This window comes from Bombina bombina, chromosome 6 (assembly GCF_027579735.1).
Source record: "Bombina bombina isolate aBomBom1 chromosome 6, aBomBom1.pri, whole genome shotgun sequence".
Classification (NCBI taxonomy): Eukaryota; Metazoa; Chordata; class Amphibia; order Anura; family Bombinatoridae; genus Bombina; species Bombina bombina.
Genome location: NC_069504.1, coordinates 776,149,419 through 776,172,152, shown reverse-complemented (window position 1 = coordinate 776,172,152; position 22,734 = coordinate 776,149,419). Strand labels below are relative to the sequence as shown.

General features: G+C 41.7%; 1 protein-coding gene across 1 annotated transcript in view; it reads left to right on the top strand.

The window, feature by feature from the left end:
- Positions 1–22,734, top strand: part of ADAM9 (ADAM metallopeptidase domain 9) — a 621,882-nt gene that overhangs the window by 283,653 nt on the left and 315,495 nt on the right. The window contains exon 9 of the mRNA XM_053718079.1: positions 4,961–5,130. Coding sequence (XP_053574054.1) covers positions 4,961–5,130 — 170 coding nt within the window. The remainder of the gene's footprint in view (positions 1–4,960; positions 5,131–22,734) is intronic.

Sequence of the window (22,734 nt, the reverse complement as noted above, 5' to 3'; positions counted from 1 at the left end):
CTTAGAGTTCTTCAAGGGGTTCTGTTTGAAACCATGCATTCCATAGATATTAATTTATTATCTTGGAAAGTTTTGTTTTTGGTTGCTATTTCTTCTGCTCATAGAGTTTCTGGGCTTTCAGTGTTACAATGTTATTCGCCTTATCTTATATTTCATTCAGATAAGGTGGTTTTGCATACCAAACCTGGATTTCTTCCTAAGGTTGTTTCAAATAAGAATATTAATCAGGAAATTGTTGTTCCTTCCTTGTGTCCTAACCCTTCTAAGGAGGAGCGTCTGTTACATAACTTGGACGTGTCCGTGCCTTGAAATTTTACTTACAGGCGACTAAGGATTTCCGTCAATTATCTTCATTATTCATTGTTTATTCTGGAAAGCGTAGGGGTCAGAAAGCTACAGCTACCTCTTTCTTTTTGGCTGAGGAGTATCATCCGCCTGGCATATGAGACTGCTGGACAGAATTACGGCTCATTCTACTAGGGCTGTGACTTCCACATGGGCCTTTAAAAACGATGCTTCTGTTGAACAGAGTTGCAAGGCTGCGACTTGGTCGTCTCTTCATACTTTTTCCAAATTTTCCAAATTTGATACTTTTGCTTCTTCTGAGACTGTTTTTGGGAGAAAGGTTCTTCAAGCAATGGTGCCTTCCGTTTAGGTCTCTGTCTTGTCCCTCCCGTTTCATCCGTGTCCTGTAGCTTTGGTATTGTATCCCACAAGTAAGGATGAAATCCGTGGACTCGTCATATCTTGTAGAAGAAAAGGAAATTTATGCTTACCTGATAAATTGATTTCTTCTACGAGTCCACAGTCCTCCCTGTCATTTTTCAGACAGATATTTTATTTTTTACAACTTCAGTCACCTCTGCACCTTTAGCTTTTCCTTTCTCTTCCTAAACCTTCGGTCGAATGACTGGGGGTGGAGGGAAGGGAGGAGCTATATATACAGCTCTGCTGTGGTGCTCTTTGCCACTTCCTGTTAGCAGGAGGTTAATATCCCACAAGTAAGGATGAAATCCGTGGACTGGTCCTTTTTTATATACTCTGCCATTATACACTATGGAACAAAATGATACTGTCCCGAATAAAATCATGTAAAACAGCACATGAGAGGAACCATTTCCTGATAACCCTCCCTGTACAAACATTAGCTTGTCCCATTATGTAAGGTGAATACACTGTGAGATATATTTACCTCAGATTGTGCATGTGATTTAGCCACACCCTTTTAATTATGGAATGTCTATGTTGCTGAGAACTTACTTTACGTACTGAGAATGAGAAAGGCTAGAAAGGCTATGACAGTGTATTTTGTGGCTATTAAATATTGAGTTTTAGGGAGATCAATATAGATTGAGATCCCCTCATTTCCCCACAATATATACCTCCACATATACTGGAAAGAGTAGGGGAATAGACATCTTAATTCATAAGAATATTCTTTTCCAGCCCCTCCACATCAAACAAAATGTATAAGGGAGCTACCTTCTAGTTGTTTGCCAATTGAACAACCACTTATTGCCTATGCACCTAACCAGGGTCAAATTAAATTCCAAAGAAAAGTACTCTCCCTGATTGACAGACTCAAACAGGGTACATTGATTTTAGGAGGTGACTTTAATCTGGTGTGGGATCCGGCCTTAGATTAATGTCTCTCCAAACCTGGAGGCATAGCCTCCTCTTCCACCAGCCTTTAAATTTAGGGAAATTATCTACCAATACAAGCTCTTTGATGTGTGGCGATCCCATCATCCTACGGAGAGAGACTTCTCTTACTTTTCTAAAAACTCACCACTCCTACTGCCATCTAGACTACTTCTTTGCAGAATCTTGGACTCTAAATGAAGTGTGTGCTGCAAAGATTTCTTCATGTGCTTGGTCAGCTCATGATGCTTTCTCTTTGATTCTCCCAGGGCATGCAGCATTTTCGGCCAAGCCCACATGGAAATTCCTCCCAATTTTTATGGTATGACCCGTTGTTCATGAGTTCTATTTAGAAAATGGTCAAAGACTATCTTCAGAATAATCCTGAAGACCTGACGTCCCACCAGATCAGATGGGCGGCCCTTAAATCCTGTGTTTGAGGTTTTTGCATTGGCAAGGTAGCAAGCATATAAAAAGAGCACAATGCATCTCTAGGTAAACTAGCATGTGACCTCCGATTGGCTGATAGACTTAATACAATGAACCCTACTCCAGCCTTATCGGCAGAAATTGCCTGCCTTAAAGATCTAATTAAAACCCGGGAGGCACAGAGGATAGAAGAAGCCACACTCCAAAAGTAACAAAGCAGATACTATTCTGACGAATAAACTCAGAGAGCGGGAATAGCTTGAATTCTGTCCCTCAGTCATAGAGGACAGACAGCCTATACCCCTGCTGACATTGGTTAATGATTTGCTTCTTACTATGAAAGGTTATATGACATTGCTACTAGTAAAAGGCCGGTGGAAGCCCCAATCTCGGAAATTGCAGACTTCCTGCGGCATCTTAACCTACAAACTCTATCTGAGGAGGAGAAGGTTACTTTAGCCCAGCCTTTTTCCCTAGAGGAGATTACTTCAGCCCTGAAACAAGTTCATTGCAATAAAGCTCTGGGTCCCGATGGCTTCACTGGCACTTTCTACAAAAAGCTGTCCCCAGTACTTATGCCGACCCTACAAAACGTATTCAATTAAATCCTGGAAGGAGGTCACATCCTTAAAAAATTTCTCGAAGCCTCTATCATACCAATCCCTAAACCGGATAAAGATCTATCCCAATGCAGCAACTACCCACCGATCTCTCTTATCAATCTGGACATTAAACCATACTCCAAACTCATTGCCAGAAGGATTGGCAATCTTTTACCCTCCCTGATACATTCTGTTCAGGTTGGTTTCATGGAAGGCCAACAAGGTCCAGACAATACTTGGAGACTGATAAATGTTTGCTGAAGCCCAGACAAGTGGAGTGCCAATGTTGTCCCTGCCATTAGATGCCAAAAAGGCTCTCGACAGGGTCAGATGGGACTATCTGTGGGAAGTCTTACGTTCATTTGACTTTCCATAACCTTTCATTCTAGCCATCAAGGCCTTGTACTCTTCCCCATTTGCAAAAGTAAGGGGCCTCTGTTTCTGTTCCCCAGAATTCTGAATATGTAACGGCACTAGACAGGGTTGTCCTCTATCGCCGCTGATATTCGCGATGGTAATGGAACCCTTCTTCTCACCATGTCACCCTTCTTCTCACCAATCCAGAATCCTCCATGCCAGCTGTATTCCACCTAATTGAATACTTTAATAGGATAAGCTACTATAGAATCAACCTCACTAAAACTGAGGCGTATGCTATTAACATTTCTCAATCATTCAGATATGCCCTTTTGGTGGACTATATGGCCACAATGAAAAAGTACTTTTGCAATTCAATTGGTCAAATGGAAACCTACTGGTCCATCTGGGATACTTTGCTGTACCAGTATCCTGATTATCTGGCTACTTTGACTTAAGTCCTATCTACTTAATCAAAACCCCCTGTGGTATTCAGAATTTTTGATCCGGCTCTCATCTATATTAAACCTGTTATTCAACCTTTTACTTGCCTTGGAAGTCTCAATTCAGTCCTAAGGGTGCTTCAGTCCCCTTCCCTTTAACCTATCCACAATTTAGATCTTTAGCTTTTGCCTTAGAATGTTCACTTTCTTTTTGCCATTTATTTAGCTTGCCATTTGTCTGAGCTTTTAGTTCTTTCTTGTATAGCTCCATTGCTGAATTTTCATAAGAATAAGGCTATTCTCAGACCCAATTATTCATTCCTTTTGAAGTTGGTACTCTCAGACACAACATGAGACTGGGGTGCCTCCTTTCTGTCTATCTACTAAGAGTTTTAAGGAGCATCTTTTTTACAAACTTGTTTTGGTTTAAGCAATCTTAAAGGGACACTGAACCCAAATTTTTTATTTCATGATTCATATAGAGCATGCATTTTTAAACAACTTTCTAATTTACTCCTATTATCAATTTTTCTTTGTTCTCTTGCTTTCTTTATTTGAAAAAGAAGGCTTTTAAGCTATTTTTTTGGTTCAGAACCATGGAAAGCACTTGTTTATTGGTAGGCGAATTTACCCACCAATCAGCAAGAACAACACAGTGTGTTCAACAAAAATGGGCCGGCATCTAAACTTACATTCTTGCATTTCAAATAAAGATACCAATAGAATGAAAAGAATTTGATAATAGGAGTAAATTAGAAAAAAATTGGGTTCAGTGTCCCTTTAAGTTTTATGTGGAAGCTTTTCAACTGCTCTTATTGTTACCAATGCTACAGCTACTACTCTAGAAGCCTGGCTTAAGCCTTTGATAAGAAATGCCTATTTGGTAGCAGGAAAGTCCTCTCCTGAGCTAATTACTGCTGATTCAGTAAGAGCAGTTGTTACTTCTTGGGGTGGCTCTCTGCCCCTCTTTAAATGCTTTTGCTAAATTCTATCATTTAAACGTTTGTTGCTCTGTTGAGGTGGCCATTTTGCCTGATTATTAACATACCAACCGATACCTATCAGTACTGCCCTGGTGGTGGGTGGACTTCAATGAGTTAGTATGAATTGTGGATTTTCACTGTTATATGAAATTAAACATAATGTATGCTTGTCATAGAATTATTTATTTTATGATGTTGAGAGTCCACAACACTTTATTTGACCTACTTTTGTTTGTTTTGTTTTTTTAGCTTACCTTCTCTACTTTTCAATATGTATGAGAGTCACAGGAGAATGTTGGGAGTTGGGGTTAGGTGAAGCTCTTTAATAATGGGGTGTTTTGCCTCCTCCTGTGGACAGGAAATGTATCCTAAATGTGATTAATCATGGCTGTTTACCATCATGGAAGAAATAAAGTAATTTTATTGAGTAAACATAAATTATATATATTTTTTAGATATATATAGATGAAAGTCTTATACTGTATCATTCTTTATTTCTCACTAGATGTATACTATGTTGAATATAAGAATAGTCCTAATTGGGCTTGAGATTTGGACAGACTTCAACAAGATCAGTATTGATGGGTCAGCAGGGGACGTCCTTGGTCGATTTGTACAATGGCGTGAAAACGTGTTGGTTACACGACGCAGACACGACACTGCACAATTAGTCCTGTATGTAAGCTGCAAATGTTTGAAACTAAAATCACCTTTTTGCTGACAAAAATATGTTATTGTCGTAATGTGTTGTTTTTATATATATTTGCCCTTAAAATTCTTATAGTCTAAATATCAGTTTTTTCACAATATTTCTTAGTTTTTCATTTTGTGTGGCTATAGTGTTATATTAAATATTTTGTTTGGTGCTTAGGTAACCTTATTATATATTTTCACTTAACCATAGTTTGTCATTCTTCCCTTTTTTTCAGTTTTTTTAATTTATCCATTAATTTTCTTTCATCCCTGGACAGACCAATATTTTGTAATCTATTTGACTATTTTTAATCTTACATGATTGTTTTACAGGGTTTTTTTTTGCCTTTTCTTAGGGAGTAGTGAAACACTAAATATTTCATTTTATTTGTCACTATCTCACTAAAAGGGACATTAAACTGCTGAGTATAAGTACAGTAGGATGGTTACAACTCACCATATTATTGCATTTCCTCCTGTATCTACAGCTCTCTTTAAAGCCATTAATTACAGAATCCAGCTGCTAAAACTCTGCATTTTATACTAGGCGCCTGCATCTTGTAGCTAGCGTATTGTTGCATCATGTGACAGAAGCAGTGCGCTTTTCCTTCTTAATATGAGAGTCCACGGCTTCATTCCTTACTGTTGGGGAAATACTGAACCTGGCAAAGACACGCCAGCCAAAGGCTTAAAGTGAAGGTAAAGTTAACAGTTATGGAAGACACCCAGGCATTTAGCAATAGTACATGAATGTAGTCGCTAACATTTTTTTTCTATACCAGTTCTTTATTTTTAAAATATATATACTTTTAAATCGGTACCGTATCGATGCACCCCAACCCCTACTTCCTTGTTCTTCTCTGTCTGACATCTTGAGTGGTCCCAACCGCTCAAAAGCGCGTTCCAGATCCAGATTTACAATGCGCATGCGCCAATCGCAATCGTTACATTATTTAAATGAAATGTACTAGATATTAAAAGTTGGATTGCCTAAGTACACTATGTAACAAGCTTTAGTGCTTACTATGAACGCAATAGATCCGGAATGTATTTTGTACTCAATGGTTTAACGGTGATGCCGACAGCGCATGCGCGTCTCATGAACGAGTATGGGGAAGACAGTAGGCTAATACGGGTTGGATGCATGCGCTTAACACTCGCGTGGCGTTGCGAGTAATGGACTGAACCCCCCGGGGGGAAAAGAGCATTGGTGGATAGAATATCACTATCCTGTCAATCAATTTAATAAAATGGCGGGCAGAGGAAAGAATATTATCGTCGGCTGTTTAAAAGGTAAGAAACAGCTTTATATAATACGTTATTAAAAAACTAATTAATTAAACTAGCCCTATTTTTAGCAAATCTATAATATGGCATGAACTAGTGAAGTTAACTTTACCTTCACTTTAAATACCTCTCCCACTTCCCCTATCCCCCAGTCATTCTTTGCCTTTCGTCACAGGAGGATGGAAGAGAAGTATCAAAAGATTTCGGAGTTGTTCCTCAGGAGGGATATATGCCTTTCGTTATGGAACTGGAGTTTTAAGTAGTATTGTCAGCCTCTCAGTGAGAGCACTGACGAAAGTTAGAGTCTGGAGATGCAGGGAGAGTCTTTCTGCGAACTCATCCAGACTGCCTGTTAACAGCGCCTTAAGCAACCTGTGTTGACAAGTTTCACTGTCTGCTTTCTTCACTCAAGTCAATGTCGGGAGCGATGCTACAAGACTGTTACACTTAAGAGCCTGTGTTTCTGTTCCACAGCACGGATTCTGGTAAGATTGTTTAAATTTTTACTTTTGTTGAAATTGCTAAAGACACGGTCACAGTGTGTGACTCCATTTATCTTTATAGAATCATGGGTTAATATCTCCTGACGGAGGTTATTGAACAGTGGGGATTAATCAAATGTGATACTTTGATTTTATGGTGCTTTATGTGTGAGATAATTATTTTATTTTTTGGGCTTATAGACTGTTATGTGGTAACGGAACATACAGGTTTTTACTTTCACTTTGAACGCTGCGCAGCTTGTAGCTTGGCACGCTTTTTCTCATAGCAGAAGCAGTCCTGCCTTGTACACCACGTGACCTGGTGTGGTCACACTTTCGTTTTCTCTTTCCTGACCGAGCTAGCTGTCGGAGAGGTCGCTTCTTCTCTAGTTGACTGGGTCTAGGAGGTGGTGAGTGCCCCAGTCATTGGGGCTGTATAGGTGCCGTTTGTTTGAGAAATAAAAAGTTTATTTATATCCTGTTGTTGTTAGCGCAAGCTATGGAGGATCTTGATATGCTTGAGGGTACTCCCTCTATTCCTAATAGTAATACCTGTCTATACTGTGAGGAGGCCTTGGTGTGCCCGCCCTCTCAACTATGTTCCATATGCATCTACAAGGTTATTATGTCTAAGAAGGTTAACCTATTTAGTACGACTGAGCACTCGCCGTCCCGCGAGGTGCATACCCATCAATCATCTCCATTGTCACATGCAGCTTCCTGTAGCACGCCTGATCCTCCGTCTGGAGGGAGCCTTTTACCAACAGACTTTACCATGCAGTTAAAGACTGCGGTGTCTGAGGCCCTTAGTGCTCTACCTCGACCTGCTAAGCACAAGCGAAAGGTTAAACATAGCTCTCCGGTCCAGGGGACATCCAGTGATTTACTTGATTTTTCTGCCTTTCCAGTATCCCAGGATGGGTCACAATCTGAGTCTTCGGAGGGTGAAATTTCTGGTTCGGAGTCAGCTACCTCTAGGCTGCGGAGGAGCCAACCTTTTAGATTTAAAATTGAACACCTACGTTTTCTTCTAAAGGAGGTTCTGTCAACATTAGAGGTTCCAGAGGCCAATATTTCTAACCGACCACAGGCGATGCAAGCTAGCTTCGGTATGTCTTGCCCTCCGGACCTTCTTAAGGCCATCTGTGGCTCAGTGTATGTAGGTAATTGGTCTTATGGTGTCCAGCATGGACATAATTTCTTTTGCCAGGTTCCGTCTCAGACCGCTACAGCTGTGCATGTTAAGGCAGTGGAACGGCTATCATTCGTATCTGTCTCAACAGATTTCCCTGGACAACCGGTCGAGAGAATCATTCTCTTGGTGGCTCTGTCCTGATCATCTGTCCCGAGGGACATCCTTTCTCAAACTATCCTGGGAGATTGTGACTACTGGCGCGAGCCTCTCAGGATGGGAGCTGTTTGGGGTGCCAAGAAGGCACAGGGCCTGTGGTCTCAGGAGGAACGCTCCCTCCCGATCAACATTTTGAAACTTCGAGCAATCTACAATTCTCTTAAGACTTGGCCTCTTCTGGGTTCGTCCCGGTTTATCATATTCCAATAAGACAATATAACCTTGGTGGCTTACATCAACCATCAGGGGGGAACAAGAAGCTCCCTAGCGATGAGGGAAGTATCTCAGATTCTGGAGTGGGTGGAGGCCCACAGCTGTTCGCTGTCTGCGATCCACATTCCAGGTGTGGACAACTGGGAAGCAGATTTTCTCAACAGACAATCCTTTCATCCAGGGTAATGGTCTCTCCGTCCCAAAGTGTTTGCGGAGATATGCAACATGGGGACACCGGAGATTGATCTCATGGCGTCTCGTCTCAATACCAAGCTACCCCGATATGGGTCGAGGTCCAGGGATCCTCAGACGGAGTTAATAGATGCATTAGCGGTGCCTTGGAGGTTTAATCTAATCTACCCTTTTCCACCATTACCACTCGTTCCTTGGGGTAGTGGCCCGCATAAAGCAGGAGCGAGCATCAGTAATACTGATTGCTGCATTGTGGCCGCGAAGGACGGGGTTTCGCGGATCTAGTGAGGATGTCATATTTTACTCCATGGAAGTTACCTTGTCACAGGGATCTGCTGGAACAAGGTCCTATTGTAATTCAAAATCTAGATTCTCTGAGGCTGACTGCGTGGAGATTGAACGCTTAGTCCTAGCCAAAATAAGTTTTTCTGAGAGAGTTATTGATACTCTCATCCAAGCTCGTAAGCCGGTTATTCATCGCATCTATCATAAGGTGTGGAGAACCTACTTATTCTTGTCTATTTTACTGCACAAGAGGCTCTCTGAGCTTCCAGATCTTCAGTCTTTTGTTAAAGCTCTTATTAGGATCAGACCTGTGTTCAGATCTTTGGCTCCCCCTTGGAGTCTGAATCTGGTTCTTAAAGTTTTGCAACAGGCTCCCTTTGAGCTTCTGCATGAAATTGATACTAAATTGTTGTCCTGGAAAGTTCTCTTTCCACTGGCTATTGCTTCGGCACGCAGAGTATCTGAGATTGCTGCCTTGCAATGTGAGCCTCCTTATCTGGTGTTTCATTCAGATAAGGCTGTCCTACGTACCAAGTTAGGGTTTCTGTGTCAGACCGTAACATCAATCATGAGATTGTTGTCCCTTTTTTGTGTCCTAATCCTTCTTCTTCGAAGGAACGTCTACTTCATAATTTGGACGTGGTTCGTGCCTTGAAGTTTTATCTTCAAGCTACTAAAGATTTCAGACAAACTTCTTCCTTGTTTGTGGCATATTCTGGGAAGCGTAAGGGTCAGAAGGTCTCTTCGATTTCCTTATCTTTTTGGTTGAGGAGTCTTATCCGCTTAGCTTATGAAACAGCGGGACTTAGACCTCCTCAGAGAATTACGGCTCATTCTACTGGAGCGGTGGCTTCCTCTTGGGCGTTTAAGAACGAGGCCTCTATGGATCAGATTTGTGAGGCGACTACTTGGTCCTCCTTACACACTTTTTCTAAATTCTACAAGTTTGATATTTGCTTCAGCTGAAGCAGCCTTCGGCAGAGAGGTTTTGCAGGCTGTGGTGCCCTCAGATTAGGGTCCACCTCTGTTTTTTCTCTCCCGTTATCATTCAGTGTACTCTAGAGCTTCGGTATAAGTTTCCCAACAGTAAGGAATGAAGCCGTGGACTCTCCTTATATTAAGAAGGAAAACATAAATTTTGCTTACCAGATAATTTCATTTCCTTCTGTATAAGGAGAGTCTGCGGCTCCTGCCCGTGTTTCTCCGATGGGCGGCCCCCTATATTATGTGTTTTTCTTCTGGCACCTTTTATACCCTGATATTTATCCTACTGTTTCTTGTACCCTCTGCAGAATGACTGGGGGATAGGGGAAGTGGGAGAGGTATTTAGGCCTTTGGCTGGGGTGTCTTTGTCTCCTCCTGGTGGCCAGGTTCAGTATTTCCCAACAGTAAGGAATGAAGCTGTGGACTCTCCTTATACAGAAGGAAATTAAATGATATGGTAATCATAATTTGTTTTACAGATCTGTGATGTTACTGGCTTTTTAACAACTATACCGTGCACGTCAGTTTAGCTCACATAGTAGAGATCAGAAGAGTTACATTTTTGCATTTTTTTTTAAAAGTTACATAACAAATATAAGCTCCAAGATGGCGGTGCCCAGTGTGAAGATGCAGAGCTTCACTAATACCTGTAAGGGGTTAAAATAAGAGAACAACTTTGAACACAGAGGCAGACACAGGAGGAAAAACCATAGCATGGTGAGTCGTGTCCATTGTATTGTAGTTGTACTCAGTAGTTTAATGTCCCTTTCTCTATAATGTTTGTGTTTACCTTAGCAGCTCTCGTGGGGAACTGAGATGATACAGACTGAAAGGGAAATTAAACCCAAACCTTTTCTTTCATGATTCATGTAGAGCATACCATTTTAAGGAACATTCAAATTTACTTCTATTATCTAATTAGCTTCATTCTTTAGATATCCTTTGTTGAAGAAATAGCAATGCACATGAGTGAGCCAATCACACGAGGCATCTATGTGCAGCCACCAATCAGCAGCTACTGAGCCTATCTAGATAAGCTTTTCAGTAAAGGGTACCAAGAGAATGATGCAAATTAGACAACAGAAGTAAATTAGAAAGTTGTTTAACCCCTTAAGGACCAGAGACGTATAGGGTACGTCCTACAAAAAAAGTCAGTTAGTGACCCTGTACGTTCTCATGGGTTTCAAGCGGTTGAAGCAATCATGATAGCTTCTTACTGCTTTCAAGGTGTCGCAGTGATGCCTCATTTTTTTTAATAATGTTGGACCGATGGTGGGGAAATTTGGGACTTTGGGAAAGGTATCTGGGAGGGAGGTATGATATTGATGGGGGGGGGGGGGCAGCTCCACTACAGAAAATGTTATAATCTATTAAAAAAGAACATTTTTGGGGGGCAAACTGGGTACTGGGGATCCAGGGAGAGGTTGGGGGATAAGAGTGGGATCCAACACTGCAGAATCAATTGGGTATTTTTTTTATTTATTTTTTAAATACTTTTTTTAGTACTGGCAGGCTTTCTGCCAGTACTTAAGATGGTGGTGACAATTGTAATGTGGGGGAGGGAAGAGAGCTGTTTGAGGGGTTCAGGGGGTCGGATGTGTCAGGTGGGAGGCTGATCTCTACACTAAAGCTAAAATTAACCATACAAGCTACCTAATTAACCCCTTCACTGCTGGGCATAATACAAGTGTGGTGCGCATCAGCATTTACCGGCCTTCTAATTACCAAAAAGCAACGCCAAAGCCATAAATATCTGCTATTTCTGAACAAAGGGGATCCCAGGGAAGCATTTACAACCATTTATGCCATAATTACACAAGCTGTTTGTAAATAATTTCAGTGAGAAACCTAAAGTTTGTGAAGAAGTGAACGATTTTTTTTATTTGATCGCATTTGGCAGTGAAATGGTGGCATGAAATATACCAAAATAGGCCTGGATCAATACTTTGGGTTGTCTACTAAAAAAATATATACATGTCAAGGAATATTCATAGATTGCTGACAGATATCAGTGTTCCAATGTAACTATCGCTAATTTTGAAAAAAAAAAAAATGGTTTGGAAATAGCAAAGTGCAACTTGTATTTATCGCCCTATAACTTTCAAAAAAAGCAAAGAACATGTAAACATTGGGTATTTCTAAACTCTGGACAAAATTTAGAAACTATTTAGCATGGGAGTTTTTTGGTAGTTGTAGATGTGTAACAGATTTTGGGGGTCAAAGTTAAAACAAAGTGTTTTTTTTTTCATTTTTCCTCATATTTTATCATTTTTTATAGTAAATTATAAGATATGATGAAAATACTGGTATTTTAAGAAAGTCCATTTAATGGCGAGAACAACGGTATATAATATGTGTGGGTACATTAAATGAGTAAGAGGAAAATTACAGCTAAACACAAACACCACAGAAATGTAAAAATAGCCCTGGTCCCAAACGGTCAGAAAATCGAAAACTGCTGTGGTCCTTAAGGGGTTAAAAATGGTATGTTCTATCTGAATCATGAAATAAATATTTGGGGTTTAATGTCCCTATAAAGGCCACATTTTTAGGATATCTGAACTGGAGCACAGGTGAAATAATCAGCTTATTAGTAAATATGGTTAATTTACCTGCTCTCGCCCAAGGTTATTCTGAAAACCTGACCTGTTTGTGAGGCCTATGGACAGTTTTGAAAACCAGTGCTCTGGAATGCAGATACTGAACTCAAAAAAACAGATAATGTGCAATGGTACCTTTATAGCTCAAGATAAACACATATATAAACACATCTTAGAAATCTGGATATACAAAGCTCTTTTATAATGAGCAGTCTAAGAGACTACGAGCAAAAAAGTCCAATTTGCAAAGCAAATATTTATTGTAAAATGCTCTAAAGGATCAGGCAAATATAATCAGTATAGAAAGTCAGTAATGAGATTACACAGTTAGTAAAGCAATATTGAAACGATGAATAATCACCCACAATGTAAGTAAATATCCTGATTATTATATATGCAGCAAACAACAAGCATGGAATAACATAAATATCTGTGACCTAAGTAAGTATGCATTGTGAACAAGGATGGTGTGACTACATGTGTGTTTCTGATGTCACATGGAAGAGTGCTTGTTTTGTCACTAGGTTAAACATACCACAGCTGTCTGACTCCAGAGTCCAGACTATTTGTTCTTTGGGATAAAGAGGACTTGACATCATCTCTACATCCAAATGTGGAAAGAAGTTGGTTACAAATTTTTACTACCAATCTATACAAAGTGGCTGTAGATATTTATGCTAAGATACTAAATTCTTGTTACAAAGTTAGAAAATGATCTTGGGTATAAGAAAATGTTCTTTCATACACAACTGTGGTACGAATACCCGTGTTATGTAGCATGTGCATATAGTGTAATTTTTATACCTGTAAAAGTTTTGTCCAGATTCTCCCTCCTGTATTTCTCCTAGTCCGTCTATCCTCCTCTACTTCTCTTTCTCTAACCCTCTTTTTGGTACCGTAACCTTTAAAAATTCTCATTTTTGGTAAATCCATCCCTCATATACATATTAAGGATTAACATGCATAAATAATTAGAATTAACCATTATTTCTCTACCGGAGGATAAGGCTATATTTACATTAGAAAATGGATACATTCCCAGTTTAAAATTACCTTTATAAAATATCTTAACTGGTAACTCTGTAATTTCCCCAAAGCAAAAGTCTATTATTAGGGTCCTTATTTATTTGGGCAAAAGAACCACATCCTACAACCTTGAGTTAGACTTAACATAGGTTCTCATAGCTTGTTGGAAAGCAGGTGGTTTAAAGTAAAGGTCAACTTCACACAACTGCCCCACGGCATTGGATAGACTGTGGGTTTAATTAATCAAATATGTTGTATTTGATTCTTTTAAAAAATGTTTACCTTTTGAGCGCTCCGACGATAAGCGCAGCTCTCCTGCCCAGTGACGTTTATGCAAAGGGACTGAACGCCTTCTGTCAATCAATTTGACAAAATGCCGGGTGGGAATGCTGCTCTTATCCTCGGTCAAAAGGTAAACTTTTATTAAAAATAATGAAATATAACATATTTGATTAATTAAACCCACCTTTATTTTACAAAGTCTATCCAATGCCGTGGGGCAGTTGGGTGAAGTTGACCTTCACTTTAATTTCAGATACTTGTTTTATTGATACATTTTATACCAATTAAAACTAGAAAGAATTGTATACATTTTTAAAATGGAGCTGAATAGTCAAACTCCATCGACTTCTTGCCTTAGTTCGAGGAGCTTAATTTCTCCAACATAGGTGTGTCCGGTCCACGGCGTCATCCTTGCTTGTGGGATATTCTCCTCCCCAACAGGAAATGGCAAAGAGCCCAGCAAAGCTGGCCATATAGTCCCTCCTAGGCTCCGCCTACCCCAGTCATTCTCTTTGCCGTTGCACAGGCAACATCTCCACGGAGATGGCTTAGAGTTTTTTGGTGTTTAAATGTAGTTTTTGTTCTTCAATCAAGAGTTTGTTATTTTAAAATAGTGCTGGTATGTACTATTTACTCTGAAACAGAAAAGAGATGAAGATTTCTGTTTGTAAGAGGAAAATGATTTTAGCAACCGTTACTAAAATCGATGGCTGTTTCCACACAGGACTGTTGAGATGAAGTAACTTCAGTTGGGGGAAACAGTGGGCAGACTTTGCTGCTTGAGGTATGACACATTTCTAACAAGACTCGGTAATGCTGGAAGCTGTCATTTTCCCTATGGGAACCGGTAAGCCATTTTCTTAGTTTAAGTAAAAGAATAAAGGGCTTCATTAGGGCTTAAAAAACTGGTAGACATTTTTCTGGGCTAAAACGATTACTTTACTAAGTATATTTGGCAGATAAGGGCTCATACGGACATTGTCCTAGCCTTTCTCAGATCTCACAGGTGGAAAGTGAACATAGAAAAAAGTTCTCTGTCCCCGTCAACAAGAGTTCCCTTCTTGGGAACAATAATAGTTTCCTTAGAAATGAAGGTTTTTCTGACAGAGGCCAGAAAATCAAAACTTCTAAGCTCTTGTCAGGTACTTCATTCTGTTCTTCTTCCTTCCATAGCGCAGTGCATGGAAGTAATAGGTTTGATGGTTGCGGCAATGGACATAGTTCCTTTTGCACGAATTCATCTAAGACCATTACACCTGTGCATGCTCAGACAGTGGAATGGGGATTATACAGACTTGTCTCCGACGATACAAGTAGATCAAATAACCAGAGATTCACTCCGTTGGTGGCTGACCCTGGACAACCTGTCACAGGGAATGAGCTTCCGCAGACCAGAGTAGGTCATTGTCACGACCAACGCCAGTCTGGTGGGCTGGGGCGCGGTCTGGGAACCCCTGAAAGCTCAGGGTCTATGGTTTCGGGAAGACTCTCTTCTCCCGATAAACATAATGGAACTGAGAGCGATATTCAATGCTCTCAAGGCTTGGCCTCGACTAGCAAAGGCCAAATTCATAAGGTTTCAATCAGACATCATGACGACTGTTACATATATCAACCATCAGGGGGTAACAAGGAGTTCCCTGGCGATGGAGGAGCATCCGGGGGAGTGGGAACTCCATCTGGAAATCTTTGCCCAAATAACTCAATTATGGGGCATTCCAGACATGGTTCTGATGGCCTCTCGTCAGAACTTCATGGTCCCTTGTTACGGGTCCAAATCCAGGGATCCCAAGGCGACTCTATTGGATACAATAGTAGCACCTTGGATCTTCAACCTAGCTTATGTATTCCCACCGTTTCCTCTCATTCCCAGGCTGGTAGCCAGGATCAATCTGGAGAGGGCTTCGGTGATCTTGATAGTTCCTGTGTGGCCACGCAGGACTTGGTATGCAGACATGGTGAATGTGTCATCGGCTCCACCATGGAAGCTACCTTTGAGACAGGACCTTCTTATTCAGGGTCCATTCGAACATCCGAATCTGGTTTTCCTCCAACTGACTGCTTGGAGTTTGAACGCTTAATTTTATCAAAGCGTGGGTTTTCAGATTCTGTAATAGATACTCTTATTCAGGCTAGAAAGCCTGTAACTAGAAAAATTTACCATAATATATGGAAAAAATATATCTGTTGGTGTGAATCTAAAGGATTCCCATGGAACAAGATAAAAATTCCTAAGATTCTTTCCTTTCTACAAGAAGGTTTGGAGAAAGGATTTTCTGCGAGTTCTCTGAAGGGACAGATCTCTGCTTTATCTGTTTTACTTCACAAAAGGCTGGCAGCTGTGCCAGACGTTTAAGCGTTTGTTCAGGCTCTGGTTAGAATCAAGCCTGTTTACAGACCTTTGACTCTTCCCTAGAGTCTTAATCTAGTTCTTTCAGTTCTTCAAGGGGTTCCGTTTGAACCCTTACATTCCGTAGATATTAAGTTATTATCTTGGAAAGTTTTGTTTTAGGTTGCAATTTCTTCCGCTAGAAGAGTTTCTGAGTTATCTGCTCTGCAGTGTTCTCCGCCCTATCTGGTCCATGCAGATAAGGTGGTTTTACGTACTGAGCCTGGTTTTCTTCCGAAGGTTGTTTCCAACAAAAATATTAACCAGGAGATAGTTGTACCTTCTTTGTGTCCGAATCCAGTTTCATAGAAGGAACGTTTGTTACACAATTTGGACGTTGTCCGTGCTCTAAAATTCTATTTAGAGGCTACTGAAGATTTTAGACAAACATCTTCTTTGTTTGTTGTTTATTCTGGTTAAAGGAGAGGTAAAAAAGCAACTTCTACCTCTCTTTCCTTTTGGTTTAAAAGCATCATCAGATTGGCTTTTGAGACTGCCGGACGGCAGCCTCCTGAAAGTATCACAGCTCACTCCACTAGGGCTGTGGCTTCCACATGGGCCTTCAAGAATGAGGTTCCTGTTGACCAAATTTTTTAAATTATATACTTTTGCTTCTTCGGAGGCTATTTTTGGGAGAAAGGTTTTGAAAGCCGTGGTGCCTTCCGTTTGGGTGACCTGATTTGCTCCCTCCCTTCATCCGTGTCCTAAAGCTTTGGTATTGGTTCCCACAAGTAAGGATGACGCCGTGGACCGGACACACCTATGTTGGAGAAAACAGAATTTATGCTTACCTGATAAATTACTTTCTCCAACGGTGTGTCCGGTCCACGGCCCGCCCTGGTTTTTTAATCAGGTCTGATGAATTATTTTCTCTAACTACAGTCACCACGTTACCATATGGTTTCTCCTATATATATTTCCTCCTGTCCATCGGTCGAATGACTGGGGTAGGCGGAGCCTAGGAGGGACTATATGGCCAGCTTTGCTGGGCTCTTTGCCATTTCCTGTTGGGGAGGAGAATATCCCACAAGTAAGGATGACGCCGTGGACCGGACACACCGTTGGAGAAAGTAATTTATCAGGTAAGCATAAATTCTGTTTTTGCAATTGTGATCATTTAAAGCCAACTAGGGAAATATATGTTGCAGTTAGCAGTGAGAAATATACAGTGTGTATTTCCAACTCTGAGAATTAGAAAATCCACACATTTCAGAGCTAAATTTCAAGAAAATTATTCAAAATAAGCAATAAATGTATATTGCAAAGTTGTTTCATTACTAATAACTAAATATATTTAACTCTCAAGGAGTTTACTGTCCCTTTAATTTAAGTATCAGACTTGGTTTGTGTAGCAAATTTAGGGCTACATTACAAGTGTCTCTCAAATGATTGCACTAGTGACCCCCTTTCCATTGCGCTGATATTACAAGTTGAGCAAAATTGCGATTTCCATCTTAATATGAGGAGAGTCCACGGCTTTATTCCTTACTTGTGGGAAATACTGAACCTGGCCACCAGGAGAAGGCAAAGACACCCCAGCCAAAGGCTTAAATACCTCCCCCACTCCCCTCATCCCCCAGTTATTCTTTGCCTTTCGTCACAGAAGGTTGGCAGAGAAGTGTCAGAAGATACAGAGTAGTTCCTTATGGAAAGCAGTACTCTTCGAAATGGGACTGGAGTTTTAAGTAGCCTTGTCAGCCTTTCAGTGAGAGCACTGGCGAATGTTAGAGTCTGGAGATGATGGGAGAGTCTTTCTGCGAACCCATCCAGACTCGAATTAGACAGTGTTGACGAGTTTCACTGCCTGCTTCTATCACTCAAGTCCATGTCAGGATCGATGCTACAAGACTGTCCACAGCATAGATTCCGGTAAGATTGTTTAATTTTTTTTATACACATTTGATAACACAAGAAGACAGGGTCACAGTGTGACTCCTTTTATCTGAATGGAATCGAGGGTTAATGTCTCCGGAAGGGGACTATTAAACAGAAGGGATTAATCACATATTTTTAATATCGAGTTTATGCTGCGACGTATGAGATGTGTACAGGTTTTACTTTCACTTTGGTGTGGTGTGCTGCGCAGCCAGTTAGGCTTGGCGTGCTTTTAGTGGTGCAGAGGCGGTCCTGCATGGCACACCATGTGACCGGGTGTGGTCACAGTGATTCTCTTCTTCCTGACTGTGCGGTGTCTGGAGACAAAGCGGTTTCTCTCTTGGGCCTGGGTCATAGGAGGTGGTGAGTGCCCCAGCCATTGGGGGTATAAAGGTGCCATTTATCTTTGTCTTTAGTCCTTTTTATAAGCGCAAGCTATGGAGGACTCTGATACGTTTAGAGGGTACTCCCTCTTTACCTAAAGCTAATGCCTGTCTATATTGTGAGGAGGCCACGATATACCCGCCTGCTTATGTTCCACATGCCTTGATAAAGTAATCTTATCAAAGAAGGTAATATTTTTAGTACTACTGAGCCTACTACCAATGAGGAGTCTCCGTCCCGTGAGGTGCGCACCCTACATTCATCTCCTAATACACATGCAGCTTCTTGTAGCACTCCTATTCCTCCATCTGGAGGGGCCTTTTTACTGCCAGACTTTACTGAACAGTTACAGACAGCATTGTCTGTGGCCTTTAGTGCTTTACCTCGCACTGCTAAGCGCAAGTGAAAGGTTAAATATTGCTATCCTTCCCAGGGGTCATCCACTAGCTTATTGGATTTATCTGATACAAGATTATCCGATGATGAAGACGCCTCTGATACTTCAGAGGACGCTCTTTCTGGGTCGGAATCTGCTGCCTCTAAGCCTCCAGCTGCGGAGGAAACAGACTTTAGATTTAGGATTGAACACTTACGCTTTCTGCTAAGGGAGGTGTTGACTACTTTAGAAGTTCCAGAACCTAAATTACCTGAGGAACCTTGCATTCCTGAATTAGATTAGGTCTACGAGGACAGGGTTGTATCACAGACTTTCCCGGTTCCCTTAAAGATGGCGAACATTATTAAGAATGAATGGGAAAGACTCTGTTCTTCTTCTTGTTCCCCTTCTTCTTCCTTTAAGAAATTGGAGTTGTTTTGTGGGGTTCCGTCCCTAAGGTAGACCGTGCTATCTCCACGCTTGCTAAACGTGCTACTATCCCACTTGAGGATAGTTCGTCGTTTAATGAACCCATTGATAAGAAGCTGGAAACTCTATTAATAAAAATGTTTCAGCATACGTGATATTTGTTCCGCGGCAACAGCCGCTGCTAGTTGGAAGTGGCTACCTACTGGTGCGACTCCTTACCTAAGTTGATCGAGGTGGAGGGTCCCCTCAACACAATCCTGGAAAGAATTAGGGCCTTATGGGTAGCTAATTCTTTTATTTGTGATGCAAATATGCAGATTATTCACCTAAACTCCAAGGCTTCAGGTTTTTTTGTGCTAGCCCGTAGGGCACTCTGGCTGAAATCTTGGTCTGCGGACATGACTTCGAAGTCTAGACTTCTTTCCCTTCCATTCAAGGGAAATATTTTTGGTCCAGGCCTGGACTCTATCATATCCACGGTTACTGGAGGCAAAGGTGCCTTTTTACCACAGGATAAGAAGAACAATCCTAAGGGACAAGGTCCTAATTTTTGTTACTTTCGTTCGGACAAATCCCAACATCAGCAGCCCTCTGCAAAGCCGGAGCAGTCCAAGGGAACTTGGAAACCTACTCAGTCCTGGAATAAATCCAAGCAGAATAAGAAGCCCGCCGAGTCAAAGTTTGTATGAAGGGGTGACACCCGATCTAGCTTTGGATCTGGTATGGGGCAGACTGTCACTTATTTCAGAAGCTTGGTTTGGGGACATGGAGGTTATCGCTGAGGGATACAGGATAGGTTTCAAGTCTCATCCTCCCAGGGGCAGATTCCTCTTATCAAACCTGTCTTCAAGGTCAGAAAAGAGAGCGGCTTTTCTAGGGTGTGTGAGGGATCTCTCTGCCCTGGGGGTCATTGTACCGGTACCTCCAGCAGAGAGAGGTCGGGGATACTTCTCAAACCTGTTTGTCGTCCCAAAGAAGGAGGGTACTTTTTGTCCAATTCTGGACCTAAAGTGTTTAAACAAATTCCTGCTGTCCCCTCGTTCAAGATGGAGACAATAAGGTCCATTCTTCCTTTAGTCCAGGAAGGACAATTTATGACCATGATGGACCTGAAGGATGCCTACCTTCACGTCCCTATTAACAAGGAACACTTCAAGTTCCTATGATTTGCATTCCTGGACCAGCACTTCCAGTTCATTGCACTTCCGTTTGGTCTTGCTTCTGCTCCAAGAGTTTTTATGAAGGTTCTAGGGTCCTCTGCTCGCAGTGGCCAGAACCAGAGGGATTGCAGTGGCACCGTACTTAAGACAATATTTTGGTTCAAGCATCGTCTTGTTGTCTGGCAGAGGACCATTCAAAAGCTCTTCGCTCTCTTCTTCGATCTCATGGATGGAAGATAAACTTAGAAAAGAGTTCTCTTATTCCTGGGTACGATAATAGATTCCATATCTATGAGTATATTTCTTACAGACCAGAGACGTTAAAAGCAAACTTCCAATTGCCTTGCCCTCCAGACCTCCTTCAGTCCATCTGTGGCTCAGTGTATGGAGGTAATTGGACTCATGGTGTCCTGCATGGACATCAGCCCCTTTGCCAGATTCCATCTCAGACCTCTTCAGCTGTGCATGCTGAGACAGTGGAACGGCAATCATTTAGATCTGTCTCAACAGATTTCTCTGGACAGCCGCTCAAGAGAATCGCTCTCCTGGTGGCTTTGTCCTGATCACTTGTCCCAAGGGACGTCCTTCTTGACCATCCTGGGAGATTGGTACTACAGACGCGAGTCTCTCAGGATAGGGAGCTGTTTGGGGTGCCAGGAAGGCACAGAGCCTGTGGACTCGAGAGGAATACCTCCTCCCAATCAACATCTTGGAACTTCAAGCAATCTTCAAGGCTCTGAAGGCTTGGCCCCTTTTGGGTTCGACCCAGTTTATCAGATTCCAATCGGATAACACAACCTCGGTGGCTTACATCAACCATTAGGGGGGAAAGAGAAGCTCTCTAGCAATGAGGGAAGTATCTTGTGTTCTCTGTCAGCGATCCACATTCCGAGTCTGGACAACTGGGAAGCAGATTTTCTCAACAGACAATCCTTTCATCCAGGGGAATTGTCTCTCCATCCCGAAGTGTTTGCGGAGATATGCAACAGGTGGGGGTCGCCTAAGATCTCATGGCGTCTTGTCTCAATACCAAGCTACCCAGATATGGATCGAGGTCCAGGGATCCTCAGGCAGAGCTAATAGATGCATTAGCAGTGTCTTGGAGGTTCAGTCTAATCTACTTTTTCCCGCCGTTACCACTCCTTCATCGTGTAGAGGTCTGCATCAAACAGGAGCAGGGGTCTGTGAAACTGATTGCTCCATCGTGGCCGCGAAGGATGTGGTTCACGGATCTAGTGGGGATATCATCCTCTCCTCCATGGAGGTTACCTGGTCGTAGGTATCTGCTGGAACAAGGTCCTTTTGTTCATCAAAATCTAGATTCTCTGAGGCTGACTGCGTGGAGATTGAACGGGTAGTCCTAGCCAAGAGAGGTTTTTCTGAAAGAGTTATTGATACTCTCATTCAAGCTTGTAAGCCAGTTACTCATTGCATCTATCATAAGATGTGGAGAACCTACTTATTCTGGTGTGAAGAGCGTGCACTTCCTGGCATAAGGTCAGGGTTTCCAGGATACTTTCTTTTCTGGATGGTCTGGAGAAGGGCCTTTCGGCTAGCTCTCTTAAGGGACAGATTTCGGCCTTATCTGTTTTACTGCACAAGAGGCTCGCTGAGCTTCCAGACATCCAGTTTTTTGTTCAGACTCTGTCTAGAATCAGACCTGTGTTTCAACCTAGCGCTCCTCCTTGGAGTTTAAATCTTGTTCTTAATGTTTTGCAGAGGGCTCCGTTTGAGCCTATGCACGGCCTTGACATTTAAATTATTATCTTGGAAGGTTCTCTTTTTACTGGCTATTGCCTTTTCACGCAGAGTATCTGAGTCGAGTGCCTTGCAGTGTGAGCCCCCTTACATAGTAATCCATGCTGATAAGGCTATTCCTCGTAGTGGGTTAGGTTTTCTTCCTAAGGTTGTTTCTGATTGCAACATCAATCAGGAGATTGTTGTTCCTTCCTTGTGTCCTAGCCCTTCTTCTTCGAAGGAGTGGTTACTTCATAATTTGGGTGAGGTTCGGGCCTTGAAGTTCTATCTTCAAGCCACTAAGGAGTTTAGACAGACGACTTCTTCGTTTGTTGTCTACTCATTATTCGCTTAACTTATGAAACAGCAGGACATAAGCTTCCTCAGAGGATTAAGGCTCATTCTACTAGAGCAGTGTCTTGCTCTTGGGCCTTCAAGAATGAAGCATCTATGGAGCAGATTTGTAAGGCGGCTACCTGGTCCTCCTTACATACCGTTTCAAAATTTTACAAGTTCGACTTTTTGCTTCGGTTG